Below are 16,759 nucleotides of genomic sequence, written 5' to 3'. Positions count from 1 at the left end.
AAAAACAACAGCAGAAGAATACAAACTGATTTTGATAGAAAATCTGTAACAATGAATATAAAATAACTGATTTACTTTGCATTAAAGGATAATATGCATTATGGCCAATCTAAATTGACAAAGCCTGATACCTTGAGGGACCTATTCAACTCAGCTCATGCTTAGTCATTTTGCAGAAACTTTACTATGCATGAAAATAAAAAATGCAGGACCAGAGTTCCACCTTCAGTGCTTTGGTGTGCAGGTGGTCAAAATTTGATCTTCCCCCCGTCCTGCTATTCCCTGACACACCCATGCTACTTGAAACACTGAAGTTACCTACTGTCCTCCCATTATGCCTAGGAACATTGGATCTCTCTTCTTCTATAGGTTCCTGGCCTTCTTTTCAAAACCTTACTCCTCTCATGGATTAACCTTCCTCTGGCTCTGATTTTTCTTCTCCAGAGAGGAGATCCTGGACAGGTAGGCAGATATTAGCCCAGTGTTTCCACAAGCATTCTTAGCAATTCAATCATTAATATTGCCAATATTTATAATATTTCTACTCTACCTCACAGTCATTTGCACCTGAGATGAATCCTGTAGCCATTTGTGTGGGCAGCCTGACCTCACCAACCAGAGGACCTCAGACACATGGTGTGAACTGTGGGGTTGTCGTATGCAGGGAAACGAGCTGGACTTGATGACCCTTGTGTGTCCCTTCCAACTCAAGACATTCTGTGATTCTAGGATTTTATAACCTCTAGATATAACACTGAAGCTAATACCTATCACCAGAAAGTCACAGATGGAAGATATTCAAGCTCAGGACTACAAGAGAGGGCACAGGATGAAGTATGCTGATCCTATGCACCTTCTTGGAAAGAACATCTGCTATTTCTGCTCACGTTTGCTCTATCACACGTCTCTTCTCACAGTATTCCAGTATTGCATTATTATTTTTTCCCACTTATTTGTCACTTGAAAAACTGATGCTTCCTGCCTCTCCCTCTGAGGAAGGGGTCTGGAAGTGATGACATCAAGCAGTGAGCCTACTGAAAGGAGAAGAAGAGAGACGTATGGCTGCTATGAGGCAAGGCTTCCAATCCTCTGCAGCTTCCTAGCTACAAGGAACCTCCTGGCAGCACCTGGCAGCATCCTCCAGCCCTCTCTGAGTCCATAGGAACAGATCAGCAGCCCCAGGTATACATTTTAAATGGTTTTATTGGAAAGTGGAGGCACTTCATGTTCTCTCCAGAGGGCCTGATCTTGTTCCCACAGCCACAAGTGAGAGCAGGCCAATACCTCTAGCACTAAATTGCAAACAAATCTCCGGATCTGCTCACAGCTCAGCATGTCAAAATGAACTGAGGAAACGGTTTTGACAAGTACTTCTGGACTAAGTTTTAAGCAATCAGTATCTGGTTAGGACAGGAATGGCTCAATATCCTGTAGAGGAAAACAGCTGACATGAGAGTAGTTTCAACTTTCCCTCTTTTAATCATGCTTTCTAATGTACTGCCAATTCACTCCTGTTCTGCCCTCGATAAGGCTACACTGCTCAGCTACGGGAACTGACTGTTCAAAAATGCAAAGCTTATACAACCTCCCATCTTTTCCTGTAGATTATTTCTACAATCAAATTGCGTTTTGTCACGCAAACTTCTCTCTGCAATAAAACTTGGATGGTAACATAAAGCTTGATTTCTGATTCATATTCACATATATGTGCTTTCAGCATGAGTAAAAACTGAGTTAAATGTTCAGAAGTAAAAACAGATGAAGATGCTAACTTGTTGTGATTATTTGAGCTGCTTTTTCAAAGAGCTGAATAAATGTTTACTAATTTATGGTTAATTTGCTTTAGATGGTAGAGCTTTAATTGAATGCAGTCCTGTTCATTGCTATTATTATCTGCTTGCGTTACAGCATTCGTCTATTACATACTGGAGGCCCCATTGCACAAACATACTGGATGACCTGTTCTCTCTCTGATTAACACACATGCTAGTTTAAACCAAGCTACAATGAATATAAACAAAAGGGATTAGAAGAATAGGGAAAGGGAAGAGAGAATGGAGAGGAATAACAATTAGCTGCTAGGGCTGCACAGATTAAACAAATGCACCACTTAATAAGCTCATATAAGGCACTTATTTAAGGTAAGTCAACAACAACTGTTCAAAAAACCCACATATTCTGTCTGCTGTATCTTTTGCTTGAAAAGTAGAAAAAAAATCAATTTGCAAAATATTTTTTGCCATACTCCTATGAGTGGCCCCTCTACGATTTCAGTTCCTAAGTATCTCCTTGGAGGAGCTGCAGCCAGGCACCCCCATTTCCCAGTTCGATATCTTGTCCAGGTGCAAAGCCTGATCACTTTTCCTAGCACACGCAGGGCTCACTTCTTTGCTGAACACTACAGCACGCCCAGAGGGTGCCTGCCTGTGATATTCAGAGAACCACAGCCTGAGGGAATGATCTAATAAATGAGAATGGAGAGATGTAACACTACAGCAATAGATTCTGGGAAATGTTTTTTTTAAGATAGCTTAACTGAGATTTTTTACTGTTTAGTTCATCAGCCCTATGGTTCTGATCTTAGATTTTTCAGCTTTTAGATGATAATAATGTTAGTGAGATTTTTTTTTTTTAATAGGAGCTTCATCAATAAGTCCATTAAGCTGCATATATTCCATACTAATTCATCCCTTAAGCACAAACTCTACCTTCATCCTGCACCTGCTGCTCATTTAAGGAATATAATCTACAACCCTTAAATCCAAATAAACAAATATGTAATCTATTCACACGTTAATGTCCTTCAATATTCTTTTGAGTTTTTAACCAGCTGACCTGGAAAAAGGCATGGGTAGGAGTATTCTTAATGTAAATGGGTAGTATCTTCAAACAGTATCAGTAAAATTAATTTTTACTGTGACTTGAAGACTAATCAGTACAATGAGTTTTTTCCTGGTGAGTTTGCCATTTGGGAAAGACAGGAAGGAACATCTGGCAAAAGAGGCGTTTACTACACCCTGTCAACCTTAAGATAATAAAAAAGCACATTCCTTGTTTATTTTACTTGGTCTTCTTTATCTTTAAACTACTGCAAGTGTCACACACAAGATTTCTAAGCAGACAAATGAATTGCTAGTGCACTTTGAAGAAATTACTGAACAGCAGCAGTTCCGGGAGAATGTAAAACCTCCAGATCCATGCCATTGCTCAACAGAGCTGCGCCATCTATGGACATTTCCAAAGGGAGATGGTGAAACTGCTCCACTCAGTCTCACAGTGGACTAAGCATCTAAGGCTGCCTGTACAGACCAAAGATGCTTTTAGCTCATACACTTTAGGAGGCACAGTCCCATTTCCAGAATGACTTCTGTGCTTAAGTTATACTACAAGTTGGTGGGATTTAGGCTTTTAGAGACAGGAACCATATATATGCACTTAGGTCCCCATCTTAGCTGCTTCTGAAGTTTCCAGAGCTGACACCTCAGCTAGGTATATAAACCATTTTCCCTTTACAGCTTTTTCTTCTTCATTCACTTCAGTAGACTGGCTTTCCAGCATTGCCTTCTATGGGAAGGCTTGCTCAAACAAGTATATGAATGTGCAAAGTGCCTGAATTCCCTTTGAAAATGAAGTTTAGGAAATCCACTTACACTTGCAACTTGAAATGGAGCAATACTTGAATGCTTTTAAAAGACAGCTGTAAATGTCTGCATACCAAGGTGCACTTTATCTTGTACTTCAGTGATCAGATAGACCTTTAAAAGAGGTATTGCCAAGCTGTACAGTCTCATTTATGGCTGAGCAGCTGATGAGGGACAGACAGGTAAGTGACCTGGAGCTTCTTTTTAGAGAGCTCAGCAGTACCCTTGAAGGCCATGGTCCTGGCCACTACCTGCCTTCATGAGAGATGTTCCTATAGGGGAGTGCATAGGTTTGGCTCTAGAGAACGGAAATGCATCTGTACCTGTGCCCAGAGATGAAGGCATAGGCCAAAGCAAAGGCTTTCTGGATCTGCTCTTCCTCATACACACACATCAATGAGCCAGTACAGACTGGAAATTTCAGAGAGAAATAAATATCATTGCTTCAGATTCATAGTTCTCTATTAGCAAAGGATTTATGGCATTAACAAAATTGAATGATTTGATTTAAATTCACTTCTATGAATTTGAATAGAGAATAAATATGTCAGGACTCTGATAAAAGCTGTGTTCCTCTAAGTGCATATTGCATTGCATTATGAAATAAAGAGAAAGGAGGAAAAGTCATATCTGAAAGACAAACAAAACTCCTTCCCAACCCAACCTCCACCCCATCTATCTCAGAACAAAAGCTCTCAAGACATAGGGCTCCATACAGCTAATGATGTAACACAGGATAGATCAACATACATTGAAGGGAGCGATATAGAAATATGAACATAAATTTGGTGTCCTATGTGAGACCAAAGGTTGACCAGTATCCTGTTTTCAACAATGGCCAGCAAGAGGAGGTTTAGGGAAAGAGCACAAGAACAAAGCAAGCAGGAATTTCTGATAACTTAATTAACACTGTTGCTTATTTTTAGTGTGCCCTCCAGCTTCTGGCAATCTGTAGTTTAGGAACATCCTGAATCAAAGGTTGCTTCCACATTTTTGTGTCTGGTGTCTTCTGTGATTTTTCCTTTGGACAGCTTTCTTAGCGCACCTTATGACCTCTGCACTGTCCCAGGACAATGAGTTCCGTAGCTGGGAGCCAGGCAATAGTGAACACTAGACATGGGGACTAGAGAGGTATTTAAGCCATCTACATTTGGGAAAATCCTTGTGATGAAGCACAAAACATTTATTTTATTCTAATCTTATCAGTAAATTGTGAATGCATTCTCTGTAGCCAGAGGATTACCTTTGGGATTAATTACAATACTGGCTTTCTGCTTTTCACAATGCCGCCTTCTTCTGCAAACCTATTCAGTATTGTGCTCTGTGGGCCAAATTCTCTTCCCAGATACCTCTATAAATCCACTGAGGCAAAACAAGCTAAGTAGAGTCTAAAGCGAAACAAGACCATGCAAATTGAATTTATTAGCTGTTGTGTACTTTCCTGCCGTTCTGATTGTTTTCCTTCATTTGTTCTAAGTCTGCGCTGTTACGTCCACCATCAAAACCAGGGAAAGGAACTGAAAGTCTCTGGACTATGCAGCAGTGCTCTGGTGGAATTTGTTACGACTCAGGAAGGATTTGAGACATCTCGAAGACGGGAGATGCAGCTGCCAGGGGGACGGTGGGGAGCGGAAGGGCAGGCTCAGCTGCCTCCTGGCAGCACCAGCCCCATCCCTCGCTGGCAGCTCATCTTTCCAGGGAGCTGTGACTGGTCACCCTGAAGCATCGGGACCAAGTTCCCTAGAGAAACATTGTACTTAACGACATTTTTCTGTGTGGGAATTATATACAGTACTTCCCCTTCTGATGCCTATCGCATATTTGAGCAGTTATTTGAAGTCGCTGTGTTCTGTTTTGCTCCTGTTATCAAATCACAGTACTAACATAACAGGGATAATCATAGCTGCCATAACGACAATGCACACAGCTTGTTAAGCATCAAAAGTATATTGTTTGATAGGGAGAATAAGGAAAGTCCCTGTCCCAGAAAGATATATCACTGTTGTAGCTTCTTATAGACTACACCAGTTAAAGAACTGAAGGAAAATTTCAAGAGTCTGGGTGTCTTGTGAAGATAGGGCACTGATTTGCAATATCATCTTGGATCAGTCACTTAGCCAATTAATGTCTCACTTGCTTTACTATGAAAACAATAAAAAGAGCTCCTGAAACATATTGGCCATACTCAAGTGAAGGTTCAAAGTCAAACCAAACTGATGCATCAGCCTGGGTGTGATGGTATCGAAGCAGACAAATGACTCTATCAAGAACCTGGCTGAAATGCCAGTGTTGTATGAAATCAGCTAATGCTTCTGGGCAAATATTTTTTGGTCTGAGCCATTCTCAGAGAGCACTGTGGGCATCCTCATCTCTGCCATGATGCTAGTGCTTCTCCATTTCCGAGGCTTGCCTGATTGTCTGTACACATCTACTACCTTGTCTGACGTTTAGATTGTAAGTTTTTTGGATAGAAGATCATTTAATTTTTGTGTGTATGAAGAGCCTTGCACAGAGATCCTGACCACTGACCGAGGCTCTCGGGTACTATATTAATAAAAATGTTTAAGAGAATTTCCCACAAGACCTGAGAAATGGTCTGACCCACAGATTTACATGCAGTCTTCTTGGAGGAAAGATGTATTTGCAAACAAGGGACATTACTGATAGCTAGCAATGTTAAGCTTTCTGTACATACTAGCTCTGACTGCATAAGAGATCTCTGCTGAATTTCCAGAACTGTCTTTTTCTGAAAAGAAGTACTATAATTAATCAACTGTCATAATTTGTAAGCATTCTCTTGACAAGGCACAGAAATAAAATGAATTATGATTGCATTCAAAGAAGAGATTCATGGCCTGGAATGTCAACTGATGGCTACGACATAAGCTGGATGCTTAGTAAGTACTGTCCAGTCCATGGCTTCCTGCAATTCAAAGGTATACTTGGATATTTTACATTGCAGTTTTGGACATGTTTGGATGTTTTTCTTTCTTTAACTGTGTTGTGTGTCTGTTACTAACATTTTAAATTAAGGGGAACTGAGCTAAACTCAGCTTAAGGTTGCTCTGCAGAAAAGTTGGCCAGAAGGAATGCCATGATCAGTGAGAAATGCATTCCAGAACAAGAGGAAAGGTGAATATATTAATGGGGGGATTCAAGGACACTTTTCTATAATTCTACCCAATCTGAAAAATTAGCCTTCCTTGTAAATATCAAACCCCTGTATATCCGATAGGGATGCTCCCTTCTACATCCATTGTTTATATTGCTGAAACCGGTACCTATGGGTTCTAGGCAAGGGCTCGTGAGATGCAACATACTGCTTACAACCCAATCTCATAATGAAACTGGTGCTCTTCTCCCACTGTTTTTCCCTTAACATGGCATTTCCAAGCTGCCCATGTGAAAAGGTCATATATTTTGTTGTAAATGTCACAGATGGACACGTCTTGCTATGGTCTGAGCCGAGATACTCAGAGCATCCAAGTTCAGCTAACATGCACGTCCTCACTTTCCCAGATGTCCTACTCCACCTGCACATGAGGACAGGTGGTGAAGCAGTCACAGCAACCCTGCCTGGAATGGTCCACCACAGAAATGAAGCAGAGGCAGAGGGGAGCTGAGGAAACCACACACTGGAAAGCTACATCTGAGTTTAACTTTCTGACCAAACAGTGCTTAAAAACCCAAACCTACTGCTCGGCGAAGCACGGGGATTACTCACAGAACTCAAATTACTTGTGTGCCCAGGGCAACAATGGCCTGTCTGATCCTAGGCCTCAAGAAGCATTTAAATATTAACATGGATATTTCCCCTCAGTTTCTTGTGCTGTGCATTACTTTTCAAAAGATCAGCTGGACGAATCACTGCAAAACCACTGAAACTGTCTACCAGATGGCGGCCACTGATTAATTTGTCTTAACTTAAGCCAAAAAGGAAGAAAATCCGATGGGTGGAGCAGTAAAGACAAGCACAATCAACATCTGACCAAACAGGGTTTCCTGTCACCTTGGGAACGACACTGATTGGCACCGCGGTTTCCTGTGTACAAGCTAAAACCAGTAGCAACTGGAGTAACAAGAATAAACGCCAGATAAGAGACCTGGGAATATAATAAAATTATTACAAAATTCCTGACTAAACCTTCACAAGTCGGTAAAGGCAAAACCAAGGGTAGGCATGGGCTGCGTGCTAAACTGAGCGCTCCCTGGCATCGGAAAGGACTATGAAGCTGACCCAGACGAATTCCTCCAAACAAGGGTGGGCTAATTTGCCTGAATTATGCACTCCCAGAAATGAATGTCACGTGCTTTGAAGAGCTTTTAGTTCTTTGCAAGAGGAAAGAAAAGGGATGTGGTACAACTTAAAGCAGAAATGGAGCTAGGAGTGAAAACATACATCTACCCACGCTAATCTGAAGTAATTTGCAAGAGGTGCTAGAGACAGAGGGAAACGGACTGTGGGTGTAAGTTTGGGTGATGGTACATAGTTTTTTGCATCTGTTTATTTAGATCATAACTCCCACAGAGTATTGCTTCAAAGAGCTGTAACCACAACCGAAACACCTTCTCAATCAGCCAGGAATCAAATAGTTAAAATACGTTTTTTTAAAGGGTCTTTGTTAGGCTGGTGCCTGAGTTCACTTCCCCTCCAGAGAAGTGGGACAATTCACATTCCTGCCCTCTTCCTACACTGCAGATAAGCAAAGACGTCTGTAATGGGTTGAACAGAACAGACATTTGTGCAACTCAAAGGTCCGGTGCTTGCAAAAGGTTTTCAGAGTGACTGTGCACTAACACAAATGTCACACAAAGGCAAGTTGGAGGTAAAGCATTAGTGTCTCTCTAGTCATGAATCCACGTGCTAAAACAGATCTCTCAGGCACTGAGCAGGAGACCTTCAGAGCTGGATCCTACTTCATGTTCCTCATTACTTAGACCAGTTTCTCCCACCTTGACAGCCTGGTTTTTTAGCCCTTGCCCTCACCCTGCCACCAGAGTGCAGGTGCCAGCAGTCATGGTGTGGCCTTCTGGCTGGGATGGGCTGAGGAAGAGGAGGAGGGAAAGCGCAACGCCAGGCTGTGAGGAGGCCCTGCACTGAGAGGAGTTTTACTAAAAAGCACGGTCCGTAAGCAGCTGCCCACGACCGGGACTGCTCCCCTCGTGCCAGCTGCTACACCAGCTGTGCACTTCATGTGCAAGCTATGTCCAGAAAAAGAAATTAAACAGCGCCAGGAAACAATCCCAGGCACTGAAACTCCGTAATCGATATCGTTATGTTTCAAGCCTTGCGGCCTGGGCTTGTTTTTAGCCTTTGCCAACAAGAGCGCTCCAAAGCAATTCACTGGCACAGGCTGGGAACCAGCACATGCACAGACCATTCCCAGGAGGCAGTCTGCATCCAGCCCCTGCTCTTTTGGAAGTAAAGGCAACTTGGCAGTCTGGACACAAACTAATCCCTGTTAGCTGGCCTCAGCGCAGTGTATTGAATTTATTAGTGCATCTTACAGACCAGGACAGAACACAGCTGAAGGGTCTGCCAAATGAGAGAAATGCATTTTTAATTACTTCAGAAAGTGTTTTGTTGTTTGTTGTTTTGTGTTTGTTTGTTTGTTTGTTTGTTTTTAATTATATGCTCTTGCTCTTCTTAAATGATGTGCACAAATAGTAGCATGTAGGACTTTCACTGTATCTCAAGTTAATTTTCTCACAGAATCTTTGCTACATCTCCTCAGACGGACACGTCAGCCCGCCAATCTCAATCCAGTGGTTGGGAGCATGGCTGGAGGAGATTCATGCGGCGTGTCCAAAGTGCTCTAATGAGTTGGTGGCAGAGACAGACCGGAGCACAAAAATTCCTACCTCCCACCTCAGACTCAGTTTACTGGTCCCTGGTGCTTTGCAAATTCCTTCTGATAGGATATTACTGTAAAATTGTTCTCCAGCTAGTACTTTTGTGTTGGCACATAGCTGCGCCTCGAACAATTAAACTGACATTTTCCTGAAAACAATCCCTAGGATTTAAATTAAGAATGCAGAAAGCATATTCAGCTCCACACAATAGGGTAAATTTATCCTCCAAATCTATGCAAAGCTAGTATATTTTAGCCAGGAAATTCAAGGCCCCTTCCTGTAAATATATTAAGTTCCCATGCTTGTGTCATAAACTACAAAACCTGTCCTGTTTACAGTATTCCAACTGCAAGGTGCAACCCTCTGAGCATTACTTGAAATAATTACTCACAATGGACGGGTTTGTATAAAGATAACAGATCAGCAACACCATAATGATATTTGCAGCAACTGTGCTCTGTGATCTAAAAATCAGAACAGAACCAGAGAGAATTGTTGGAAATGTTTCTCATCTATTAGAGCAAAGATCTGGTTGAACAGTGATATCCCAAGATGCAGCTGCTGTTATATTAATGAACCAAAGAACGCATCAGGTTTTTACCCTGGTTCCCACATTTCTTATGAGGTTTTATTTGGTATACAGTATTGTTAATATAATGATTCATTTCAATGGATACTATTTTTCTGATGCCAGGAAAATAGGTATTACAGTTAGTGTTTGTCATCCACAGCATTTGTCATCCAGATGGCAACTGACAGGGTACAGAAATAGTACAAATGGCTGAAATAATAGTTTAATTTGCGTGTCTATGCAGAATAACTAAAAAAAATAGAATAGTTATCAGTATTAACACATGAATTTTATTCCACCTCCAAGCCTGAAGTCCAAACTGTCCACAGTCTTCTCTGTAAAGGTGTAAAATGCAAGATGTTGCTGAGGAAGGAAGCCAAAGGCAGACAGAGAACAATAATTGTTCTCATTACTTGTGTGGCTATATGTGAGTACCTCTTGCTAATGCATTCCCGATTCAAACTTTATCTTTTGATAGTGAGTTCCACAGACTACTATGGGTTATCTGACCACGTTCTAAAAAATTATTTAAAAATGTATTGCCTTTCTTTTTCATCAGAATATCTCTTTTTCTCATGTTATAAGGAAGTGGACAGAGATGACCATTTAGCAGCTTTATAATGCACATTATTTTAACTTTTATTTCATTATATTTACAGTGAGCTGAGCTATACTTTCTGTGTGTCTACTGAATACTCATTAGAACTGGAGAAAATAATTCTACTGTCAACTTACAGGCATCTTCAGGATGGTAAGAGAAATCTCACTAGTTACAGTCTATTACCTGTGGCACAGAGCTTTTATGGTCTTGATCTGCTTAGTGGGGAAAAGTAACTTCACACATAGTTCCCACAATCAGAGTTCAAGGCAAGATTCAGAGCTCTCTGGTATGTTTGTAGGGAGCTAGTTACACTTGACATTGATTTAGGTGATTTCTCCCCTGCTATTCTCTGTTCTGATACCTACTGATTTTCTCTAGAGGTTGTAGACTTGGTTGCACAGCGTATGTTAAATGGTGACAGTGAGTAGCCCTCCCCTCTTCCAGTTTTGCTCACCCTGGAGTTATTGCCTTCCCTTTGACAGAGTATTTTCTGTTTTCCTGTGTCTCAGCAGTGCTTCTGTACCATTGCAGAATTCTTTTATTTCACATTTAAAAGATATTTTATTATTTCACTTATCTGCCAGGTTTTGGTTCTATTTGCCAAACTATTTTTTTTATTATATTCTCCACTCTTTGTATCTATTTGCAGAGAAAAAAAAAATAGCAGGAAGCACATGTAAAATCTTACGTTGTCTGGATGGGAGTCCTGCATGACCATGCTGATCTGTGAACAAGAGGAGCTCTCCCTTTTAGACCGACTAATTTTCCACTGAATATGTAACAGACTGAGAAAACATAGTGTTGCGATTCTTCTCACTGATTATTTAGATATAATAGCCATAGTTTTAGGTCTTTGTGGCTAGAATGGAATACAAATGCTTGAGAAGACTTTCCAAAGAACTGTTTGTATTTTAACACACACAGTAGAAGAGCTATTTTGCACCAGTGGCTGGATGAAAAGTAAATCCAGCTATAAAAAAAAGTGAATACTGTGCTGGTGTTGTAACTTATTTATATCCCACCCATGCTTATGCTTTAACAACTCATTGCTTGTACTAAGGATTTTCGATGCTTGACACATCAGAATGAAAAGTAAAATATCACATCCCACTTCAGCAGATTCTGCTTTTGGCTGGGACCATTCATATCAAGATGAATTTTGGACCAACCAGCAGAATAAAAGGAAGCCTTACCCTCGTGAAGGAAAAAGCGTATATTACTCATATAAATCTATAAAAGCCTAAGTAGAAAAATAAACACTGATGCAATATTCATGGATATGTTCAAGGAAGAGAAAAGAATCATTTTACTTGCTAAATTCAGGCATTGGTGCTATGATATTGTGACTGTTCATCACCGAAGACACCACAGGAGAACATTAGCTCTCCTGCTCCTTTGATCAGCAACAGCACTGTGTGTGTCACTGATGAAGAAAGTCTTTGCTGCTAAGGAGCAGCAGTTCTGAAAACACCCAACAGAACAACTTTGTAGCATTCTGTACAGAATGATTTGGAGGATGCCAGGGGCTCTGAAGACATCCCTTCACTTACCTGCCCCAGCATCTGTCATTAATTGTAATAGAAAGAGGTCAGTGTCTCTTTGTTCTTACACTCCTCTCACCTCCACACCTGTCAGTCCATCCTCCAGTCTTGGTCACCACCGCTCCATCCATTCCCCAGCCGCACGCTGCACAGGGGCACACGACCATGATTGGCATCCAGGAAAATAACTGACCCCCCGAGGCCACTGGGCCAGTTCTTACACCATCCTGACTACACGACCATCTTCCCTCCTCCACGAGGAGGGAATATTCTTTATTCCAAAGAATAAAAAATGCAGGCCACCTTGCTGGCAGAAGCGAGGACACAGAGCAGCTGCTGCAGTGGTGGCAGTGCTGCTTGATGGCTCTAGATGTCACCCTCCCCACAGCTGCATTCGGTGAAGCACCAAGCACTAGTGTATGTACCTGTCACGTAAAAATCATCTGCGGCGTTCTACAAATTTGATAGTGCAAATGTTGCATAATCTGCTGGGAAAGCTGTGTCTTACAGAAACAGCTGAGTAAGAGCCTTTCCAGATGAGCAGAAAAAATGTATGTGGGCTTGGCTCTAGCACTCAGAAGCAAAATGCATTTTAAGAAGCTGGAAAAACTCCCAGAAATATTTTGATCTATGGGCAGTTGTCGATTAACAATTTGTCTGCCTCTGTACCAGCCAATGCTTTCCCTATTAGAAATGGAAAGGTTCAGAGGGCCAGATGCTGATGCAGTGCTTTGGAAAAACTCCGTTCCACCATATTTTTGCATTTAGATATGCTCCTCAAAGCAGCACCCACCGTGTAGAGCAGGGAGAGCTTGAGAGGCAGGCATCATCTGGCTTTTCTGCCCCATCCTTCAGAGATACCGTCACAAACTTCCTCTCCAGATGGCTGGGCACAGTAGTTGGCTCACTCCCTGGCCTGGCCCATGGTCCAGTAATTTATCTTTGAAGAGATACAGTTTGGTCTGGATCATACTAGACATTTCATGACTAGGGATCACATGGAATCAAACCAGGGAGTTTGGATAGTTAGAAAATACTGCTCAGGAATCGCTGTCAATCCATCTGACCAAAGGAATCTTAATGATAATTCTGTCAAGGAGCCTCCATACCCACACTAGCCTGCCAAGAGCTTCTTCCCCTGGCAGAAACCAATATCAGGGTAGCAAACATGGAATGGGTGCCCCCAAGCTGTGGCTATGAGCAGGAGGGGACCTCCAGGCTTGATCCCGCTCCGTATTGACAGCAACAGGGCTGTGAGCAGACTGTTCTGTGTGTAGCGTGCTGCTTGTAGCATGCAGACCCATTCTGTAAGGTCCGCCGCTTCCATGCATAATGAAGATGGCCTAAGGTTGCCTAGTGCAAGGTGGGGCAGAAAGGTGAAGAGAGTTTTTAAGCTGTTCACATACCTGGTCATTAGATGATGCCTGAGGCAAAATGTGTTGCTGCATTACTACTTTTTGCCTCCAATGCTGCTGTGAGTCAGAATGTGTGTAAATTTGTTCATAACACATGATATAGAAAATAAATAGGAAATATATATAATAATAACTGTTTATTTCAAAGGAAGAGAAGACAATGTGTTCTCTGAAGTTCTCTTCCTCACATCCCCAGACCTTTGCATCACTGAGCTTGAAATAAACGTAGATAACCATTTCTTAGAAGTGGACTTGGGCCAACCAGCTATAACTGTGTTAAACATGACAAAAAGAACTGCAGAATAGGACATTAACACAATTGCTTTCACTTTTTCACAATGGCCTATTAGTGTTCTTTTACAGTAGAAACTGAAGTTGTCAGTTTCTTCAACTTGTTTTTCCTTAGTAACAAGCTGAAACGCCTGGTGTACTTGATCAAAGATCAGGCTTAGTTTCCTCTTTGTATCTCAGCTCTCCATTTTGACACATCTGACTCAGAACTTTGTCCTTCTGAAGGATGAAATTTGGTTAAGCGTGTTAACTGCTGAGTTTTTTCTGTGGTGGTAGAAACTGAGATCCTAGATCAACAGTTTTTATTTTCTTTGTTTGAGCATTGGAAAAATTTCTCATCTGGTCCTTAAGTACGAACTCCATCTACAAATTCCTTCACCCCAATCCCTCTCAACTATTACATATGTTATGTTAACCACTAGGTATTATAAACTAGTTATGTGATCCCCGTGCTTGTGTGCTTTATTTTTATGGCCTTGTGGAATGAGAGCAACTATCAAAATGTATTTACTTGCTTCCTCCATTCCTTACTATTTTTTAGCTGCAGTGATAATGCTACATGTTTTGTGACAGCTCTGCCTTTCAGCATCTTTTGCTCATAGAAGATTCAGTTCTCCTCCTTTAGCTCATAAAGCCATTGATAAAATCTCTGTCATTGAAATCCTGTGGTTCAAGCTGAATCAGGGTTATTGCTCAACTCTGAGAGTCCTCACAGACAAGGCTCCACTTGGTCTCCTTTTCATTCTGATTCCCCCGTCAGATCTACGTGGCGTCTGTTCTTTCATTTATCGTCTGTGCCGGGATAGAAGAGTTCAGTTGCACGGCTGCATGCTACGTTAGTTATTCAGAGCACTGATGCTTTATGAAAGCAGCCTGCAGCCATTAGGAAAGAAATTATATAGGTTTCGAACAGAGGAGAGACAGATGTCAGCATGCGCTCTCTTGTGGGAAGAATAACTAGTTTTATAAAAAGAGCACTGGCCCAGTTTTTGAAAGGTAGAACAAGTGGCAAGGTTTAGTGCCCAAGTTTTTCTGAAGAGCTGCACACAAAGCTCGGTTTCATTACTAATCACTTCTTTTTCTTTTTTTGTAAACCCTGTAGACCTTGGACTGTATCCCGACCATCATGGAAAGCTGGATTTAAGAAGAAAACCACCTAAACTATCTAAAGGTGATAATGGAAACACTGTATGAGATTGGTAAATGCACTCTGTCTAAATATTTATTCTTTCTAAGTTTCTCATGTGCTAGGGACAGCCTGACAATGGGAACGTCCTTTGCTGAGAAAACATAACCAGGCCTTGTGTCCTCTGCCAGGATCTCCAGGATCAACACAGGCAAAAATCAATGGAAAATTAAAAATTATTTCTTTGGAGTAATTGTTGGAAAGGGGAAGAAACAAATTAGCAAAAAGAATTGCAGTAATGCAGTTAATGTCAGCCCAAACCTCTTGACTTTTGCTCATATGAAAATAAAAGGAAAGGAAGGAACACCCATGAGGTAGGCATGAACACACCAAAATCCCACTTCTCAGATGTCCATACGGCAAAGTCTCCCATTCATGGACAGAAGAGACACATACAAAATCATGCAGCAAGAGTATAACAAGCAGAATAAATCCTGAGTGTGCTGGACACCATCCTACCTTTCCTGGAGCCCCACAGGTTTCATTCTGAAAGGAGATGGACTAGCACACAGGGGAGGTTTTAGCTCAGGAACACATTGGCCTTGAGGGTCCACTACAACATTGACAACCTTTGGAGCCTGTTCAGGCTGGACCATGCTGTTGGTGGTCTTAGACTGAGTTGTCTGCAGGGGAAGGGGTGAGAGGTGGATCTCCTGCTTCTTTTCCTTCTCTTGTCTCAGTGACAACTGGATCTTCTCTTTTAATCTGTACAGAACCTACAGAAATAAACAGGAAAGCTCAATCTCAGTTCCCCAGTAAGCAAGGCAAGGAAAGTATCACAAACACTGGATAGGATTGCTATATGTGGCTATCATTCCTAGAAGGTAAGCCACAAGTTGGGCTACATGGTGCTTCCCATAAGAAGATAGATATTTCCATTACAGTGTGTACATGTGAGCAGTATGCATTTTAGCAGTTCTCATTGTGAGCCAGTAATTATTTGTGATACCGACAGCTGTGTTATTAAAGCGGCAAATAACATAGGATGGAAAATAGTTACAAAAGACACTGTGAAGAAAGAAGTACTGATAAATAGAGTAATTGTACAAAAATTTGTAAGAATTGTAACACAAGAGAGAAGTGGCACAAAATAAAATAGGTGCTCATGGTGTATCCAGGTACATCTCTCTAATTGTAGCAACAGATGTTTTTAAAAGCTCATTTTGCATGAAGTTAATGGTTGAACAGAGTAGCTTCACTAGGCCACTTTTGTAGTATTAGGCTGCTACTACTATGAAATACTCCTCAAGAGTAGGATATCCCTCAGTGTCCTCAGAGAAACATACTCTGCTCTGGCATAAAGCTGAAGTGATGCATGGTCTATGAAGTTATTTAAGCATCGGTTCAGAAAAGTGTGGTTTACAAATACAAAGGCATTGATGTGTGAACACACTGTAATACCTTGATTCTCTGTCCACCTATTGCTTCCGAACTTGGATGTCAGATATTTGCAGCAAAAGCTTTACAGAAGTTGTAATGATCCTCTTCCACCAAACTCCACACTGATGTTGCTGTACACCAGCTTGGTGAGAGCTGGGGGATAAAGTGTACTCGGTAAAGACACTCCAGAGGAACCTGTGTTAGACTTACCTAACACATCTTATCTCTCTTGAGGGTAATGCAAAAAAAAATAAAAAAAGATTCCTGAGCCATAGTTGTG

At 41.4% G+C, this 16,759-nt stretch overlaps 1 protein-coding gene across 1 annotated transcript in view; it reads right to left on the bottom strand.

The window, feature by feature from the left end:
• The window catches only part of PTPRR (protein tyrosine phosphatase receptor type R), a gene marked incomplete at its 5' end in the record, with an annotated part of 149,813 nt that overhangs the window by 42,723 nt on the left and 90,331 nt on the right, over positions 1 to 16,759 (bottom strand). Inside the window, 1 exon segment of the mRNA XM_082066977.1 lies at positions 15,559 to 15,815. Within this exon segment, the coding sequence (XP_081923103.1) occupies positions 15,559 to 15,815 (257 nt within the window).

This window comes from Streptopelia decaocto (genome assembly GCF_964273445.1).
Source record: "Streptopelia decaocto genome assembly, chromosome: 1".
NCBI classification, from domain to species: domain Eukaryota; kingdom Metazoa; phylum Chordata; class Aves; order Columbiformes; family Columbidae; genus Streptopelia; species Streptopelia decaocto.
Note: the sequence above shows the minus strand (reverse complement) of the source record. Positions and strands in the feature narration are given on the sequence as shown.